This window comes from Opisthocomus hoazin, chromosome 20 (assembly GCF_030867145.1).
Source record: "Opisthocomus hoazin isolate bOpiHoa1 chromosome 20, bOpiHoa1.hap1, whole genome shotgun sequence".
NCBI classification, from domain to species: domain Eukaryota; kingdom Metazoa; phylum Chordata; class Aves; order Opisthocomiformes; family Opisthocomidae; genus Opisthocomus; species Opisthocomus hoazin.
The window spans coordinates 8,630,751-8,650,886 of NC_134433.1; the positions used below are offsets into that span (position 1 = coordinate 8,630,751).

At 43.6% G+C, this 20,136-nt stretch overlaps 1 protein-coding gene across 3 annotated transcripts in view; it reads left to right on the forward strand.

Moving 5' to 3' along the window:
* The first annotated feature begins 471 nt into the window (after positions 1 to 471).
* Positions 472 to 20,136, forward strand: part of UBE2G1 (ubiquitin conjugating enzyme E2 G1) — a 29,186-nt gene continuing 9,521 nt past the window's right edge. Inside the window, exons 1-3 of one of the 3 annotated variants that reach the window (XM_075440022.1) lie at positions 472 to 736; positions 15,884 to 15,986; positions 19,070 to 19,167. In XM_075440022.1, the coding sequence (XP_075296137.1) occupies positions 691 to 736; positions 15,884 to 15,986; positions 19,070 to 19,167 (247 nt within the window). In that variant the 5' untranslated portion in view covers positions 472 to 690. Of the gene's footprint in view, positions 737 to 3,496; positions 3,522 to 15,883; positions 15,987 to 19,069; positions 19,168 to 20,136 lie in introns of those variants that run through there. The other 2 variants (XM_075440023.1, XM_075440024.1) reach the window with 2 other exon arrangements.

The window sequence follows — 20,136 nt, forward strand, 5'->3', positions numbered from 1 at the left end:
AAACTCAGGTATTTTACTAGGTTTTGGAGATATGAGGGACAAAATGCCCAGATGGCTTCTGTTACTTACTGCCCTGTATCTAACAGCCTTGTGCAGTGTGGTAGCTGAGGGAAGACGCGTCTCGAACAGGGAGCGGCCAGCTGTCCCTCAGAAGCCCCTCTGCCCTCAGGGAGGCAGCCAGCAACACAGTGACCGTCCTGAGGAGGGACGGCGCGATACGCCCCTCTGAGAAGAATCCTCCTCAACAACAGCTCTCTGCGTGCCCCTCTGCAGGTGAGGGCTTTAAAAGAGAGGGGAAGCGACCTTCTCAGCATGGCGGCCGAACGGCGGCTCGCCCCGCCTCCCTGCCCTACATCCCCTCCCAAGATGGCGGCGCGGAAGGGCCGGCGGCCGGGCCGGAGTGCGCCTGCGCGCCGCGGCCCGGAGTGCAGCGAAATTCCTGGCGGGCGGGGGGAGGAGGAGGTGGCGGCGGTGAGGAGGAGGAGGAGGAGGGCGGCACGGAGCCACGGCCGTGCGCCCCTGCCAGGGACCCTGCGTGCTGTGGCGGCGGCCGGCGCGGAGCCAGACCCGCGGGGGGCGCGGTGCGGGCAGGCTGAGGGCCCCTCGCCACCGCCTCGGGCTCTCGCAGCACCAGGAGCCGCGCCGTCCCCGCCGCCGCTGGGACTCCCTCCCCGGGCGGAGAGGGGGAGAATGACGGAGCTCCAGTCCGCCTTGCTACTGCGGAGACAACTAGCAGGTAGCCGGCCCGGGGGAGGGAGGCGATCCGCCGCCGGGCGGTGGGAGGCCGGCCGCTGAGGGGCCGGGGCCTGCGGTGCGGGCAGGGGCGCCGGCTCGGGGGAGGGCGGGGGGTGTGTGTGAGGGGGAAGGGGAGGTGACGGCCCCCCCCCCCCCCCCCGCCGCTTTCCTGCCCAGCCGGGAGCTGAGGGAACTAGGCCGAGGGGGGGAGGGGGAGCCTGCCCGGCGATCGCTGCCAGGGGAGCCGGGGGAGGGCTGCGGAGGGCCGTCATGGCGGGGGGGGGGGGGGGGGGGGGGGGAGCGTTTCCTTCGCTGCCCCCATCCCGTCAGGGAAGTGGGGGTTGGCAGCGGCCCTGCTCGCTTGTCCTGCGTGCCTGGCAGCCTCCCCGGTCTCTCCCGCGGCCCTTTCTTCCCAGGGAGGGGAGAAGGGAACCGGAGCTTTTCTCCCCGCAGCGTGGGGGGATGTGTGCGGGGAAGCCTCGGTGGCGTGAAGGGAGATTCGTCGGGCACCGAAAAGCGGCGGCGGAGGGAAGGGTTCCCCCCCCGCCCGGGAAGCGGTACTCGAGGCGCGGGGTGCATCGCCCCGCTACGCGCACCTTCCTGCGGGGACCCGAGGTGCCCCCGTCCCGCCTCCCCTCCGCGGCTCCCACCCTCACCTCCCGTGCCCTGCGCCGGGGAGGGCGGATCGGGAGGGGGAGGCCGCTTCCCCCTTTGTTGTCAGGAGCGGAGCCGGGGGATCTGCGGGGGGAGCGGGCCGGGCGGCCCCGGGATCCGGGCGGGTGGAACCGGGCGCTGGGGAGGGCGAGCGGGGCCGCGTGCTGCGGGGGGGGGGGGGGGGGGGAGCCCGCAGGGAGGGGCGAGGGGGGCTCCGCCGGGGGCGAGAGGGCGGGACGGGTGCGGGGAAGGAGGAGTTGGAGACCGGGCTCGGCGACAGGAAGGGCCGGAGCGCCGGGCCCGCGGCGGAGGGGAGCGGGGTGCCAGCTCGGTTCCGCGTCGCCAGTCCCCGCCGCCGCGCTCCCCCCCCTTCCCTTTGTCCCCGGGCGGGCGGCCGTGCGCGCTGGGCCGCCGCCGCCGAGGGGACCTGGCCCGGCCCGGCCCGGCGGCGCGCATGCGCGGGGCCGCCCGAGCGGCGGGGCGCACAATGCGGCTCCATGTGCCGCTCGCTGGCGGATTTAAAGAGAAAGGAGCCCGGCCAGGAGCCCTCCCCCCGCGCACGTGTTCCCCGCGTCCTCGGCGGCCGGGAGAAAATAATCCCCTGCGGCAAACGCGCGGGTCTGCCCGGCACCCTGGGCGAGTCTGATTGCCTTTTTTGTCCCTTACGTAAAAATTGCTTCATACCCAGATAAGGAGATGTGTGCTAGGTGTACCTAAACTCGGGCAAATACAGCGCTGGCTGAAGTTTGCCCTGCAAAGGGACGGGGTCACCGAGTGGCACGGGAGTTCCTGGAGGAGGGTTTTGGCCTGAGACTTCTGTAATGTCTTTGGAAGAGTGAGCGTGGAAAACAACACTGTTAACGGTGAGGGGGTGAAGTGTAGCCAGGTTCAGCAAGCTAGATGATGTGTTTGTTGCATCTCCAGCACAGTCTTCTGGTTTTAGTCGATGGTAAGTCTGAGAAACTTCAACGTAGTTCAGTGTTAGCACAGGGGTGTTTTACCCCTTCAAGGTGAGATTCTTTTGAAAAAAAAATAATCTCACAAGTACTGTGGCTGTGCTCCAGAACACGTGCATGCACCTCTTAATGCCTTAGTAACTACTGAAGTTGTTACTGACATTCAGCGAGGTGTCTGCTTGTTGCTAATAACAGTAGGTGTAGGTTTACTCCAGGCTGGATTTGATGCGAAGCTTCTCCTCCCTTTAGGGAAGCAATAGTGTAGAATAGTTGCTCTCTAACTTGATAAAAATAAGCATTTGGTAACCTAATGTGGTTCTTCAGCTGTCTGGAATTTCTCTGTTAACTGACTAATTGTGCTTCATAAAAGAAAGTTTGACATTTAGCTGAAGCCTTTCGATAATAAGTATTAGATGTCAGCTTCTGTTGTGTAGGGTTTTTTTTCTTGTCTTGTGAGGTCTTGGGACCTTCTGTAAGCACAGTCTGGTTGGATGTGCAAGTAGACTTGTAGACTGTTAGATTTGGGGGTTAACTTCTGTTTAGCTTTTGCTTACTCTTTTTGAGGGCTTCATGTCTAATGGTAAGAACTGGTAAGCTCTTCCAGTTGCCCTTATTATTACTGCTACTGATTCAACTGTGCTGGCTCAAGTACTGCAACCGTTTGCATGTAACATGCATCTCTTCTGCGGGGTTTTTGTGTTTTAAGTAATATTAGTGCCTTTGGTATCCTTTTACATGTATTAAAAAAAAAAATTGAAACCATGTTAAAAGTGATGGTGAGTGTGCATACTAAAGTGTGTGATGAGTACTGAAGAAGAGTCTTGAACTCTTCAAAAGTCCCATCTGGAGTAACTGATCTGAGAAAGAAACTAGTTTTGTCCATTTGTGATAACCTAAGCAATATTTGAACTGAACTGAAGCTAGACTGACGCTGCTTTTTCTGATGGCAGGCTACTTGAAGTTGCAATGCAGAGACTGAGCTTCATGATGTTTGAGCTTCCTTCCCTACTGCTGTCTTCTTCCAAGTCTCAGCTGCTCCAGTGGGTCCCTTTGTTTACACCCACACTACTTGTTCTACCTCAAAGTAAAAATCAACATTGTGGTATTCTTTCCCCTGTTGGGGATGATACTTCAGTCCTTCTGCTACATGCATCTTTTTCGTTTGTATGAAGTGTGGTGAGTCATTGGGTTGTACCTAGTGGTTGGGTTTTGGGGGACAGTGAACAGGCAGTGGATATGAGTTGTGATCTAAACTAGTTTAAATTGCTCTAGATCACTCAATTGTCAAATTAGCGTTGTTCAAGGAGAAGAGATCTGAAGTTGGAGCTGTTAGACTTGGAGCAAGACATCCAGAAGTGGAGGGAGGTTGAAGGGGCACTCTGAAACCAGTATAACGGTGGAGCAGTTGAGGAATTTTTTAATGGGCAAGACCCTGGATAGCTCTTTTCAGATAGCAGGGGGGAAAAAACAATGACAGGAGGAGAAAGGAATGTAAAGCAGTAGTTCTCAGAACAGTTACCTGGTTTGTCTGCCGTATGCTGTGGTTCTTAATAAAGGCATTGTGGGGGAAATAGGTGTCTATGGCATGTGACACTACAATGAGCTGTTTTGATTCTTGAAGACTTTGTTAAAGTGAAGGTCAACTGGTAAGTCTTCCTGATTGTCAGTGAGACTTAAAACCTAGGGTCTTATCAACAGACACAGAACAAAACTTGACAACGTAATCCTAGGTTGCTCCAAAAAGTGTATGAAGACAGGCTTCTATTTTTTTTTTTTTTCTGGAGCAAGATGGCTTGTATTGTAACTTGAGCAGGTAACGAGTCCCACAGCACCATATATACAACATGCTTGCCAACTGAAGTGGTGTGTTCTGGATGCTGATAATGCTGTAAGAGAAGGGATGTTCAGTGGCAGTCATGTAATACAACGTCAAGTTAGATGTGAGTTGTTTTTGGGTTTTTTTTTCTCTTCTCTCCCCCCACCCCCACCATAATAAGTAGCTTTACAGTGCCTTTGCTAATGAAATATTGAGCTATATCACCAGGGAATTAGTATAGTAGCTGTTTTTAGATTGGCATGTGCTTGCCCTCATTTAGGCATAGGAATAGTTCAAATCAAGATAGTCAGAAATTTGGGTAGTTTTTATTTGTTTTCTTTTTTTAATGTGTTGAAAGGAACTGCTGAGTGGGGATCTCTGACTACCAAAGCCAGTTAGAGCACTAGTTTTAACTAGCTCGAGCTGAAGGGACATTCTCCTCTGGATATCTGTGAAGTTAAATGGCTGTTTCTTTGCAAATCAACTTAATTGTGAGCTCTAGCAGCTTCTAGAAATCTTTTTAAAATTCACTGAACGCATTTGTTCTTACAGATGTTCTTTTTTTTTGAAAGAGAAAATCACTTTGTTGTGGATAGGTAATAATGTGAAATAGAAGCCATGACCTGTCTACTTCGTCTTATGAGTAAGGTGCAGGAAAAACTAAAAGAAGTGCCTCTGAACTTCCAAAATAAAGTCAGCAGTAAGTATGTAGATTGTTGTAGCACTAAACTAGCAGAGCTCACGCTGGAGGGGAGGTGGGGGGAGGATAAACTGTGCTCTCTGTACAGCCCCAAAACTTCATGCTCTTTTAAAAAGAAGGCAGGAGACAACTGAGAATGTAAAGTTGCTCTACTAGTCTCCAGAGCTGTCAAGCCCAAGGGTTTTGCAGACTGAGGCATTTCTCTGAATGCTTTTATTTCATCTTTTTGCCAAATCCTTGCTGACACAGACTTGTTAGTCGGCAGACTTGTGTAGTTCATTCGGCAAAATCATGGAGGTAGGATGCAGTTAAATCAGTAGTGCACAGTGGAACCAGAAGTGCGAGTACTCTTTAACATAAACATGGATCACTGAAAAGGCAGGAATAACTGTGCCCTTGTCAGCTTAAATTGTATTGTGTTGTAAATATCTTCCAACTTTGGATACAAAGAAACCACACTAATATTATTCTCAATCATGAGAAGCATGGCATTATTTAAATTTACAGTGTATACACCTCTTATTTCAAAGTAAAAATGTCTAATTAAAAATTAACAAGTTGGGAAACTATTAAATACTTAATGTGACAGTTGAACAATTTTTACTTGTGTGGAAAAATCTTGTGATGTTGAGCTAGTTGAATTTCTGGTAATTACATAGAATTTACTTTTAAAATGTATGAGTACTGAATTCTGAGGGAATTATGGAATTAAGTTCACTTTCTAGATCAAAGCTGAGATGGCATATCTCTTGTGGCTGGTGGTATAAGAAGCCTTTGTTTGCTGTTTAGTACTGGCTATTCACAGGCTTACAGTAGGTTTGTCTGCGAGATAATAACTTGAGTGGCACTGATCTGAAGTGTGAAGTTGATGCTAGTCTCTGCCTGTTTGCTTCCTTGGAGAGGTTTGTTTGTATGACTGGTAATATTTTATGTTATCCTGAACAGTTAAGACTCCAAGGTCCTGCACATGTCAGGCTTAATTTCAGTATTGCTTAAATGCTGTACACACCACCCCACCCCCCATCCCTATTTGTTTTCAAGGACTCTCTCATAGTTTTAGATAACTGTTAATCTTTGTTGCTCTGATGCTTTTTGGGACGCTTAGATCCAGCATGTGTGTATCACTCACCTGAACACTCTTGCAGTGTAGGGCCCCATTATAGCAGATGAGAGAATCCTGTTTGTTGTGAGGATATGTTGACAGAAGCATCAAAGGTACTTTGCTCATGCTGACTTTGTAGATAGTATCGTTGCTAAAACACATGCCTTGTTATAGTGACTAGAGTCTGAGCAGTACAAGCAGCCTGAATCTGTGTTGCACTGCAGATAACATAGTGGATGTGACTTGTGGCAAACTTTACTAGCCACGTGTGTTGGTTTTTCAAATGTTCATCATGCAGAAATAAGCTGAACTCTGCCTCTTCGAAAAAAAGTATTTATGAAAGCAGTCATAAGAGCAAAAATTCAGGGATGCTGGCAGTTTTGGAAAGTGAGGTTTAGCTAAACCTCAGAATGGAGGGCCTTGATGACTCAACCACTTGCTTGAACAGGATGAAGCAAAAACAACCTGCTTTGTAAGCTTACCCCTTGATGGGGCAGCTGTAGTCACAGCCAGTTAGCTCTGGCTAGGTCAGTTCAGTAATCTTTCAGGGAAAGAACCAAGCTTACCATAAATGATGAGTCGTTTCCTTCTGTGTTCCCCGACACCACCACCCCCCCCCCCCCCCCGCCCCCGGTATTGTGAGTTGCAGCAAAGTATGGGTGTATCTGGATCTGGCAGTAAAGTGATTTTGTTCTGTTAGAGAATGGTGGAATGGGAGAATGCAAAATTAGTATCTATTGAGAAAATACTTTCACTAGAAGAATTCCTGCTTTATTGATAAGATCTTTATTTGGAGATATTCAGTCACCCAACTCCTACTAAAATGTCTTGCCCTGTGTGATTGATAGTGATTCCGACTTTAGTGTTAAAGAGCTACCTGCTGCAGAAATGTAAACTGTAAGGATCTGTTGATTTACTATAAGTATATTTTTTTGTTGTTTAAGAGAAACTGATCTGGGATAAATAGAGTGAATAGTCCTCAAATAAAACCATATGTTGTAATTGCAATTGATTCTGCCTTGACTCTTCTGTATCTCTTTGAGTTTCTTTTTTTGTTAATGCAACGAAGACTTGGAACTATACATGCATATTCAACTAAGATAGGATTACTTGGTCCTTTTTGTAGCTGGTACAAGTTGTGGTTTTTTTTTTCTTCCCTCAAAGCCCTATTCTAAACAATTTGAAAATAAGTGAACTTTTAAGACAAAGAAATTTTACATACAACAGGCGTTTTGTGCATTTCTTCCTCTAATATGTTTAGTGCAACTTCGGTTTTTATTGACATGTCCTTGTTTGCCACCTGTAAAACTGGGGTTTTTGAAGGTCTTTAAGCATGTGGGGTATTCTGCAGAAGTAAGTATTGGTGTGGAATAAGGTGGAAGCATTTAAAAATAAAACAAAACAACATTTTGTTTCCAGCATAAATATTGGGTTCTAATGAAGTGGAACTGAACAGAGTTCAGTCCTGTTCTGAAACCATCCAAATACTAAAATACTAACTAACCTAACCAAATGCTAAAACAAGCGTGCAAAATTAGGTGCCTGAAGAAAGAAGAGCAGGTGGCTTGGATGAGGAAGAGGGCATGTGACTCTTAACTCACACTATCTGCTTTTTGTCCCAACGTATGGGAACAAAATCTGGGTAACACTTCACATGCAGGCCTGTGCTATCACCATGTTGCACCTGCTCTGTTCTTCAGTTTTCAGTGGTGTGTGGATATCTGTCAGTAAACCGGTCGTGGCAAGATCTTTCACTTACAGAAACTTAGTGGTGGAATTCATAGTGTTAGGTTAATGGTTGGACTCAATGATCTTGAAGGTCTTCTCCAACCTAAATGATTCTATGATTTTTATGTACCTAGTAGATCTGAGTTTAGGTCACTCTACAAGTGTAAATGTTCATATTTGCTTCTCCTTCCTACTCTCAGGTCCAAAGTTGGAACGGAGATCAGATATCCAGACCTTGTAAGAACACCAAGTATAGCAATCTAAAAGAAATCAAATTCCATAAAAATAACTGCTCTCCTGGGCATGAACGTTAGCAGTGCTTGTACAAGTTTAGAATAATAGTAAAAACGTTTTGATAGAAACCCTTTGTAAAAACTTTTACGTACAGTCTTTCTGTATGTGAATTGTTAAAGGGAAACCTATTTCCATGCAGTCATCACAATACCTAGTATGTCAAGCTGGCTGGTTTTTTAGTTGGCTTTCACTTGGTGCTGATCGAAGTGATGGGCCTGTCAGGAGTCAGATGTCTTAAAACAGCTCTGAATAACAATGTAGCTCAAATTAGGATATGCAAACCTGTTATTCATATTACAAGCAACAGAGAAAACAAGCTGGAGCAGTGTCCTTGACTTGCACAACAACTTACGTGTATGATGAGGAAAGCTGCTGCTGAACTCTTCAGCTGTTAACATCTCCCTATGGCATAGTCTTGTGATACAGATTTTCTGGTGGTTTTCCTAGAATCCTGTTCTATTCTTGTATGTAAACCACACATCCTAGAGCTCTTTGCTCTGTTTTGTGACTGATGTGTATATTACTGATTAGAAGATAGCTGGATGGAATTTTTTTGTAGCTTTAGTCTGTTGGTAACTTGCAAACAGCTCTAAAGTTAGTGAATGTTTCCTGCTGCCCATGCTAAACTCTACTATATTAATATGACTGGCACTTGGGATGACACTTGTCTTGCCAAATTCTAGCAGTTGTATGCAGTAGACATCTGAAGCTCTGTAGGCTCTGTTGTAGGTGAGAGAAATAAGCACCTGTAGAGCGTGATTCATCTGACCTGTTTTTGACATCTGCCTTGGGATGAGATAATCGTGGAGTTTCAGGAACTGCCTACCTGGATAAGATCTCTACTGAGCGCTGCTGAGGGTGACAGTCTCAAATACAGGCAGGTGCATGTACCCACCTAATACTTGTCTGACTCCTCTTCAGAGTGGAAACATGCATCAGATGTTGAGGACACAATGAAGGTGGCGTGAGCGTGATAAATGAATGTGGCCCTGTGCTGCAGTTGACTCTATGGGCAAACCGCTGACTGTTTCCTGGTGAGATGCTTGCTTCCTTTCAGGTATGGACTTCAGAATTGGAGTTCTTCCAGTCCTTTTGACTTTGTTCTTACTTTCTTCATACCACTTCCCCCCAAAATTCAGACCTTACTAGGATTTTTTTTTTTGAACAGATCTGTTCAACCTCCATTTTAACCTGTGTGATGAGATGGGATACATGGCATGCTTCAAGCAGACTAGCCAAAGAGGGCTTTTCAGGAAACAGTTTATCTCAGTTTCTACCAAAAAATACACGATTGATACTAATTTGAACATATGTTCTAAACTTACTGCTGAGAATCTTAATTCTGGAAGCATAACTATTTAAAACTTTAACCAATACTGTGGAATTCAAAGGTTTTCATCAGTGTGGTTTGTATTTCCAGTGTTCTGTGGAAGCTGATTTGGACAGGAAGGTAGCTCGAATGTCACCTTCACCTTGAGGGAAAAGACTTGTGAGCTTAGTAGGCACACCATGCTCTGCAGTTACTTAAGTTACTGAGTTGCAGATATTTGCTTAATGGCATACACTGCTCAAGGTGTGTGTGGGGGAAGACCTTCCTTCCTTCCTTCTGTGTATGGTAAGCGTAGGATGTTGGAAAAGGACTGATTGGAGTGTGTGTATGCAGAAAGCTTCTGTGTACGAGGAGTGCTACTGAATGAAAATGTCTCAAAACAGGTCATCCCTATTCTTGCCTGTCTTTGCGACTCCTGGGTAAAATGGTGCATGGAAACAGATCATGGGCTGAGTAAACTGGGTGCCATGTTAGTTTGATAGCTGGATATCTGTGGTCTAATAGAGACTGTGAGAGAGCTGGATTTGAGACCTTGAAGTTCAGACTGATGTCTAAAGGAGCATGGACAATGTCTATCAATGGCCACCTCAATGGACTTAAGGGACTATGAGGAACTCCCCAAGACCCCAGATGGTACCAAAAGCCTGCAAGCTTCTGGTTAGTTTAAGAGTCAGTTTTCAACTAAATAGCTAACCTGAACTTTCAACTGTCTGTCTTCAGGTATGCCACAGCTCATGCGAATGTGGAGCTATGGAGCATAGGCAACAAAAACTTGATTCTTAGCTCATATCTAGAATAATGTGACACCTTACTAGTGAAAGAATTCCAGTCTCTATCTAGCCAAGTTTCTCTGGTACTATAACCTTAATCCACAGACCTCTAGTGGCAGTTACAGGAGCTTCTGCCTCTTCAATTTGGGCTAGTGCCGCTGTCCTCTTGTTTGCAGAGGTAAGCTGTGGCCCTGGCTAGGAAGTTGGTCAGGAGTAAAACCAAAAATGAAACAAGAAACCCCCAATCTTGTCCTCTGTCCTTCCAAAACCTACTTCACTGTGCAAATCCTTGAAAGGCTCTACAGGTATAGCTCAGGAGATGACAAGCAAAGCATGTTGATGCAGCAGTGCACAAAGCTGTGTAGCACTGCACTGAGATAATTTCTATGAGCAACTTGCCTGTTAATGCTGTCTGTACAATGCTACCTACAAATTCTCTGAACTGAGAGGAGAATCAGATTTGTAGAAGTCTAAAGCTTCCCTTATCAACAGGGGGTGACGCGTGGAGCACTGGAGACTAGTTGCCAGGCTAAAGTTGAGAGTCACATGTGAGCTGCTACTGAACTGGTTGGTAGAGATCTTGCTTTAAGGTTTGTCTTTACTGCTGCAGTCTCACTCCAAAATAATTACAATGTCCTTCTGAGACTAAGGCTGTTCTGTCTTAACTGACATCTTACTTATCACTGTCAAAGTGGCTACCAGGAGTGCACGCATGCCTTTTGCTGGGTTTTGTCTGAACTTTTTGAATGAGCTTGTGAAGCAAGATGGAACATCATGAGAATATGGAGAGCTCTGGGAATACATCTTGCAAGGAGATCATGTTACTTTATCATTATCTCAGCCCTGATCTTCTAGAATCAGAGATTTACAGCTGGGTATGCAGGCAAAAAGGAAAGTCTTGGAAATCGTAACCGACCTCAGTTAAGTAATACAACTGTATGGAAGTCATGGCTTGGGGTACGGAAAAGAAGACCCTAGAATGAGGATTTTCAGTCTTTACAGTTGTTAGAAGCTCCTGGACTAGTGCTGAGACTCACAAAAAGCAACCAAGTAAAAACAAGCCTAATGTATAGCAAATGTAAACTTCTGATATGGCCTGCTTGTTCTGGGAACTGTGTGTAAGTCGGCTAGATGAGTTCTCCAGAAGCCTTAGCTAGAACTTTGGCTGTCCGGTCTCTGTTTTTGTGCCGACCTCGGTCCACTGGTTGCACAAAACTCATCCACTGTGTAACTTACTAAAGAGGCTGCTATTAAAAATGTTGTAGAAGCTTATATCTTTGAAAGCTTTGTTCTGTAAGGTAGCTTAAAATACTCTGAAGTGTTTGTGTGCAGTGGCTGGCTGGGTGAAACGTCAAGCTGAAAAGTTTAGATGCCGTACATAGCTGCTACATGTAGCCATGGGGCTGTTTCTGCTTAGTCATTTTTGTTGACGCCGTTTTGCTTTTGGATTGGTGAAAGTCTCTTGGCTTTTATAAAGGCAGTTTTAGTGAGTGTGGGAACATCAGTAGCTTGGTGTAAACTAAACACTGAAACTGGAAGCACAGCTTATGGTACTGTGTTGGCTCAAGTTTAAGGCAATGGTAACTTAGTTCTGCTTTAGTAAGAGCTAAACCACTAAAGGAGCACTGTGTTGTGTTGGCAGATCATGTGGGAGGCTGGGCATTGGGCATTAAAGTCTGTTCTGGACTGAAACAACTCTGTTGGATTATGGGCTTTTAGTAGGCCTCGCCTCCAAAATCAGGTACTGGTTCAGGACTGGGATGAAAGGAACTGAATGTTGAATTTATAAGCAGCCACAGGATTCTGTTCCCAGTATGTTGCTACTTGGCAGCTGTCCAGGCTGTGCTGCTTTGGCTGTCAGCTGCTGCTTGAGCTGTGAAGGGCTCTACCTGAAACTGCTTCGAGACTGAAGGGAAGAATTTTTTTTTCCTCTGGAAGAAAAATTTCTGTTACATTAAACTATCAGAAATGCAGAAAATACTGGCAGAAATACTCAACCACAGAGTGTAATATATAGACGTAGCAAGTAAATTGCACATAATTGGGCATGGACATGATGGAAGTGTGTTAATGTACTCATTTACGTTTAAAAAGTACAGCATATGTTTAGCTAAACATGAAATCTCAAACTACATGTTGAAAAAAATAACGTGGTGGGATCCAGTTCATTATAGGTGTCTGAATTCTCTGCTTCTCCAGGACTTGCAGGCTACCGCTTCAACAGGGCTTTGTAGAGGACCAACACCAACAGCTTGTTCCCCATCTCCCTGCCTGGAGGAGGGAATTCCATCCTTTGCTTTATGAAGCATATTCATCATCTGTGTGTTTGCTTAGGAAGACTCCTCTTCAGGCTGCAAGCAGTTAACTGCTGTGGCTGGTAGGAAGTGACAGACACAGAGAACAGGTGTCTGGTTGTCTGGAGTTGTCCAGAGGGCGGTGTCGGTGTCACCAACCGCTCTGCTTGGGGGGCAGCAGCCCTCTGCCTGGCAGCGGGCCCCTGGGACTGACCATAGTGTGTCTGGGCTCCTTCCTTGCCGTGGTGGCATCGCTGTTCGTGGGGGATTTTGGTGCGTGGATTTTGCTGCTATGTGAGACTCGACTCATAAGGAGATAGGTGACACTACTAGTTAACTTTCCTGATACGCAGCATTGGCTATATCCGGAGGAAAAAAAACAAAACCAAACAAATCCTAGGCTTCAGTGTTTGCAAGTTTTAATGAGTAGCAGCTCTTAGCTATCCATGGTAAGCAGCCAAGGATGATGTTTTTCATGTGCCAGTGCAAAACTTTCCTGAGATCTCCTTTTTTGTCTGCCAGCCAGCCATTAGTTGATGTACAGTTCAGCGTAAATAATCTGGATGGAAAAGCTCATTTTAACTTGCCTATGGTAATTCTGTATACCTCTAGCAGATAAGGTGCCAGATCTTATGTCCGTTGTTTTACCTCAACATATTTGTGCAAGCAGTACCTATTTGAATTATGCTTCAGTACTTGATACCGTGGAACGAAAATGAGAGCCTTTTACAAGCAGAGACTGATGCCACCTCCTGTAAAAGAAATAACATCATAATTTGCTTTATAGGCAACATCCACTAAGCAAATTCCCATGACTGCTGTAACTGAAGATTTTTGTCAATGGCTGTTCCTTTCATACAGTTTACAGGTTTTCTGCATTACAAGAGTTGGCATCCAGCAATGTTATTCCTTCTCACAAGATCTCTTGCAATATAGTGCTGCAAGGTCTTAGGTATGAGTCAGAGTGTAAGAGCCAGCTTTCATTGGGAACAAGTACGTGAAAAAAGTTTCAAAGGACTTAAGGATAAAAAAAGTTATTTAGAAACTGAGACAGCTGTAAAAAGAAATTGAAATAGCACAAATCAAGAAACAGAGAGGAAAATGTGTGTTGGACTCAAAAATAGTGTGGCATATTTAGATAGAAGCATGCTGAATTTTCCAGAGTCTTAACTTAAGGCAGGCTTGTTTACAGTCTTATCGTTGAGAAGTGATAACTAGCAAACAATAAGGAAGCTAAATGTGAGCAGCTTGAGTTACAGCAGTTTACACAGAACTCGACATAAATCCTTTTTTTCCTTGTGGAAACACAGAAATGAGGTAACTTGTGTTTTGGAGGCTTAAATTCAAGTTTAAAAGTCTAAAGGTGAGATACTGAAATCTAGTATTTGCACTCTTTCTGTTGACTTCTGTATTTGTTATGCTGGATATTCTCTATTGCAATACTAATACAATAGCTGAAAGGATGACTTAAGTGTCCTGAACAGAGGTGGCTTTTTTGCACAAGCAGTAGACAATTTTTTTTAATAAAATCCTGCATGAAAAAGCAGATTATATTCAACTACGTGGTGGAACTTTCAATATACGATAGTAGGAGGGTGGTAAGGGACAGGTGAAGTCCTCACTTCATGTGAGACACTTGTGTTGTCTCTCTGCCTCTTTCACCTAAAATTAAATAGAAATGTTACTCAAGCATATGCAGCTGTTGCCACAAAGTTTCATATATGCCAGAGGGTGAAAACTGGTCTGCTTAGTGGAGGTGTAGCTGTGCGATAGTTTTTGGGTTTGAAGCTTGCATCTTGGTTAAATAGCTTGTGATACTACCTTTTGTTTCAGGCTTTGTCTTGAGAAAACAGGATTTGGTTCAATACCTAAGTCTTTGTTCTGCAACTTGGAGAGTGAATGGTTGACCTCATCTGTTGACTAAACCCCTGCTGAGTAGCTTCTAAGAAAAAGCCCTTTTAATGTTTTTCTTGGGATTTTAGCATTGAGGGATCTATGTGGATAAATTTGACTGAATTACCAATGGCCAAACAAAGTTGGTATTCCTGCTGTCTGCTTCTTCAGGACGTTGGTCCTTCATGTGAGCTGAGCACTTTCTTTTCCCTTGTGGACTTACTATTCTGTGTAGGGCTTGAATTGATTCTTCTTGTATTTTTTTAACCATACTTTAAATAGTTGAGAACTTAACTGATAAACAGTGACTGGGAGCTTATGGGCAAATCAGTTGGACTTAATGGAAGCCTTTTCATAAAGGTATGAGGTTCTCACTTGAAGTTCTTCTGCACGTACCTGAGGGCACTATGAGGACTTCTGAACTTGCATCTGTAATGCCCAGAAATCAACACAAAATACAGCTATTTGTTTTACGAAGAGGGAATGTGTAGATGAACTATACTGTGGAATATAGTAAGGAGGGCTGGGTAATGTCTGACAGGATTTAAAAGAAGTGCAGTAGGAGTTGTAAAACAAAACAAAATCCCTCATTTAATCTGGAAATTACTGACCAACTGAAGGAGTAACTTTTTCTCCCCTTCCTCTATCCTAAATACCCAAGATCTATCAGGACTCTGTATGTACTGGTGGAAATGCTGGATCAAGAATTTCAATTTGGCATCAATGTGGTATTTAAATTTGGTTTTGACTTAAAGCTGTTGATTGAGAGACATTCTCTCCCCCTCCTACCCCAAGTGAACTTTAGGTAGAACTCATCTGAGGCGTTTATTTAGAAATCTTACGCTTTTTCCTGGAGCAGGCTGAAAGTGAAAGTCAGTCAAGCCTACATCTAGGTCTGACTTCTGCATAGGTATTTCCAGATGAGCCTTCTGTTTGGCAATAACTGTATGAAGTAGCCTATAAGCGTAGAATCCTGTATTGCTTATCACTAATGGATAAAACTGAAAGAAAAGAAAAAATTTTTAAAAACCCAAACCTAAACAGCATGACAGCTTATCTTCTATGCTCTCTGCTAGTAGTTCAGTAGTAAATCATTATCTCCAGAATGCCCTGGGCAAAGAAACACTTTCAGATTCTGAAAAAAATAATTTAAGGGAAGTAGGATGTTAGTTTTAAATAAAACCATAGTGTGACACTGTTTTCTGTTAAAATCTTCTAGAGTTAGAGATAGACTTGAGTTTAATCTGGCTCCTCAGGGTTCTTGTAAAGCAGTATGGCTTTTTTTTGGTAGAAAACCTGTTTTCTGACTTGCATGCACACCTATTGGTATCTAGTTTAGAAGACCATGTCCCACAGTTCTGAGTTGTTCTGGCCCTTCCGCTCATGATGAACATAGATAGTTTTAGTCAGACTATGGGTCTTGGCTCTGGCAACGTGCTGTTGTGTGTGGTAGGGAGCTGAGGGTACTCATCCAGGCCATACAGCCAGTCAGTAGGGGCCAAATCACTGAAAGTCATGGGGATTTTTCGTTATGTATAGAGGCATGAGCGAAAACAGCAAATGCATATCGTAGACGCCTAAAGTCACTCTTAAATTCTTTTTCCTACACAGAGCTCAACAAAAATCCAGTGGAAGGCTTTTCAGCGGGCTTAATAGATGACAATGATCTTTATCGATGGGAAGTCCTTATTATTGGTCCTCCAGATACACTATAGTAAGTACTGATACTTATACAGAAACTTAAGTGAACTCGGGTTTACTAGTTGTAGTTTGGTCTAAGTGAGTAGAAGTTTACCTAACTTTGTCCATATGAAGATTTAGGTTATGCTTACTGCTGTTCTGTTGCTAGTAAAATACCTGTAAGTAGCTGAATTTGCTATATAGAAGTTCGAAACTGCTTTGCTCCCTTGGGATAATGCAACACTGATCCCTTTGTACTTGTGTAGAAATAAGAAAGAGTAGGCCATACTTAGAGGCAGCTTCTGCTTTCTTGCACATTTAAGTAAGATGGGTGTAATCCCCTATTTGCTGTTACTGCTGTGAGGCTCTACGTTAGCTGATAGTACAATTTTAAACCATTGTAACTTCATGCCGGTGATGTAGGAAGATGTTCAGAAGAGGTGTGGTTGGGGAAATGGCAGCAGACTCTACAATCAGCTTTAAGTCCTGTCAGTTTGAGATGGGAGAACTTCCTAGTGTGGCCTAGAGTAAGTACTTCAGTGTTGGTCAGATTTGAATTGTTGGCAAACATTGCACAGTGGGCTTCAAAAAGTTTGTATCATTACCCTCAGGACTGGGTTCTTTAATTGACATTTGAACACAAAACTATGCAGTTCAAGTCCAGGAAAAGAAGTTACTGTATGACGTTCACTGTGGTTTAGCACTGCTATACACCTGAAGCACTCTGGCACATGCAGTGTGGTTTGTTTGGGTGTTTGTCTCTTGTTTTCTCTCTGTGTGTCTTTTTTTTTTTTTTTTTTTTTTGTTTTTGTTTTAAAAAAGAGCTCTGGCTAATTGAGGGAATGATTTCTTTCTCAAAGAGGTGATACATGGTCATCTATTCTAGCTCCTGGGAAAAGGTTCTATGCGCAGAAGAGCTCAGTTTGAAGTGTAGCTCTTGCAGATGAACTCTGTTCTCCTCTATTAAGCTGTTCCAGTGGTAAATTACTGATGCAAAAAGCCTACGGACATTTACTTGAGGTCAATGTTAGTTCCTACTTGAAGTTGTTGTATACCTCTGCCTGCAGACTTCTGAATAAGTACTTAAGCACAGTAATCAAACTGCTTTGCTTCTCCTCAAGCTTACTGCATTGTGATTCTCAAGTATTGCATGAGATGAATTCTCCAACTTCTGTTGACCTCTTTTGAACAGTCTTACAGTGGCTTCATTATATTCTCATGGCCATTTCATTAATACTGTCAGTAAAGAAATACTGCTTCTAATTGAATGTCATCTTAGATGTTAAAAATTGCAGTAGCTTTTTTCCCCACTTCAGTAAGGTGCTGAGCTTGTTTTGAGGCTTTATTAGATAAGGTCTCTTCTGTTCCAGTCCCTAGTTGTTGCTTTTGAAGGTAGTAGTATACTGAATCCTTCCTCGCTGCTCTGTTTTGTGATGACAGTAGAACATAAGTTTAACTTAACCAGGCAGTTCAAAATTTTCAAACTTTAGTCTCATTCCTGGTCCTGCTTTATTCTGAGTTTACCTAAAAAGACTAGACTCGGTGCATGACTTTACTGACAGAGACCCCTTTATCAGGAATATTGCTAAAAATGGTACTGATCTCCCTTAATTGACAGCTGTATTTTGTTAACTGGTTTCTAATGTGTATCCCATTAAAGAGCTGTATTTATATGTAGTTGATGAGGGGCAACCAGGTATGTCATACAGCCCAGTAGCTTTAGGCTCTGCTCCTTTAAGAAAGGAAAGAACCTTTTACTTTGAAAGAAAGGATTTAACTGGTTTGGGGCTATCAACACACGTAGTTTAACTCTCCTTTCTCTTGACTAGCATGGATGTTAAAATAGCCAGCGTTTCTGGAATTCTTACCCTTCCCAGGATGAAGGATTCTTTGGGAACTGTCTACCTTTTCTAGAACTTGTGGAAAATGAATGATGGGGTTTCAGGTCGCCTCAGCTGCTCTATTTTTAAGTCAAGTCACTTCAATCTAGTGCTTTTTGGGGTTGGGGTTTTTTTTTGAGACACGTGCTAGAATTGCACATCTTTGGTTAGTGGTGGTAGAACTTGGTATTTTCTCAGTAGCCTGAGGGCTTGGATAGTGGCATCTGCTTTACAAATACAGGAAAACAAATTGCACTGAACAGCTCTTTCCTACACCAGTTATGTTGTCTGCATGGCTACTGAGGAGTAGCTTGTCACACTGCACGTCTCATGCTACCTTCTTTGGAGGTTATGTTCATTTTTGTAATCTCTGCCTTTGCAATTTAAAATGTTACAAACTTCAGTTACAAGAAATGACAGTAACAAGACAAATGCTATGGTACTTAACATTAGTGTAGTAATCCATCTATAAGACTTTCCATTTAATATAGGCCTTCACATTTTTCAAAAGGGACTGTTCCTGGATATTGAAACCTACTTATTTAAAAAAAAAACCAAAACCAAACACAACAAACTATACTTAGCTTAATAAGGGCGTGTAACTTCACATGAAAACTGAATGTCTCGTTTGTTAATGTTTTCCAGTTTAGTGGGTAACTAATGCAGAACACCTTGCTGTCTTGTCTGAGTCCCTTTAGCTTAGTGTTGAAAAGGTAGTATCGGAAGTCTTTTAACAAAGTAATGCTACAGAAACAACTATAAGGTCTTCTGTAACTTTTCACTGAGGCTCACTGCTGCAGACTGATATCAAGAAATTAGGACTGAGGTGTCTAAAGGAGGAAAATAAACAGGTATCTGCTGAGCTGTACTTGAGAAAGGGAGTTACTGGCAATATCTCTTTTTGCTGTTAATAAATGTACTGGAAGGAAAAAATGTAAGTTATAATTCCAGATGGTGAATCCCCCTTGGCAGGATTCTTTCTGGTGTGGTGTTTTTTCCCTCTAGAACATCATCCTATTTCTAAAAAAGATACAGTGTTGGGGAATTGGCAGTATTGTGTGAAAGGATCTTCTCAATCTAGAAACTCTGCATTGCATATAGAAATGGTGGTACTGTTAATTACTAGCATGATGTTAAGCTGTGTGAGGGGTAAACTTGGAGCCTTTGATACATCAGTAAGTTCCAATCTTCAGCTTAAGCTACAAGAAACTCTACTAAGATATTTTTGATTCCCCAGTGAAGGTGGTGTTTTCAAGGCTCATCTTACTTTTCCGAAAGACTATCCACTGAGGCCGCCAAAAATGAAATTCATCACAGAAATCTGGCATCCGAATGGTAAGAAATGTCAAAGTTTCAATTTCTTTTTGCAATTAAGAACTAAAATGTGGTGAAGACAAATGGATACATTTCTGTTCATGTTATAAATATGAAACTCTGCATTTACTTTTGCCATCTTCACGTCATAATGAAATAATAACCATGGCAGAGTTTTTAACAATGCTGCTCTGAGAAACTGCTCCTAAAATATTTTCAGAAGCTACTGAACGTAGCTTCTTGAATTCGTGGCAACTGTTCAGGGATTTATTTTTTTCCTAAGTGTGACATTCTGGTCTGAGGAGAAACTTGACTTCTATAGCTGCCTTTTGTTATACCTTCAAATATTTCATGTTGGTATTACTAACTTGGCAGTTTAGTATAGAAGGCCCAAGGTTGTCCTCCTCCAGTGAAGCATGAAAGGAAGTAACAGCATCTTTTATTCCCTCCAAAGGAGACTCCTCCTAATGTTTCATTTACTTATGGACTGCTGGACATAAATGGGAAGGTAAAATAAAATGGAAGAAGGTTTTTACTGAAAGGTAAAATAAAGTGGAAGAAGGTTTTTACTGAGAAGGATGAATGCTCTTCAGTTTCTGAAATCATATTGAAGTTGTAGATGTTGAAAGCTGGGAGGAGACCACCACAGTGCTCTGATCATAAGGGACAGACACTATTTTGATGCTCTGTCAGTTTTGGCTCTGGAAATACCAGAGTACTTGTCAAGCAGTTTCTAATTCTGGCAGCTTAAATCATATTCCAATATATTGCAGTAATATCCAACTGATACTGTGGAAAAAAAAGTCAGTGTCTAATTTGCTGAACTTAACAAAAAAGCTGTAGTGGAAGCCTATTTAAATAGTCTTGAAAGTTGCAGCACGATGCTAGAGTTAAGTTCTTCCTCCTCATGTGCCCTCTCTGCCAGAAGTCCAGGCATAATAACAGACTTCCATCACACCATATTTATTACAGATGGAGTTCTGTAATAGT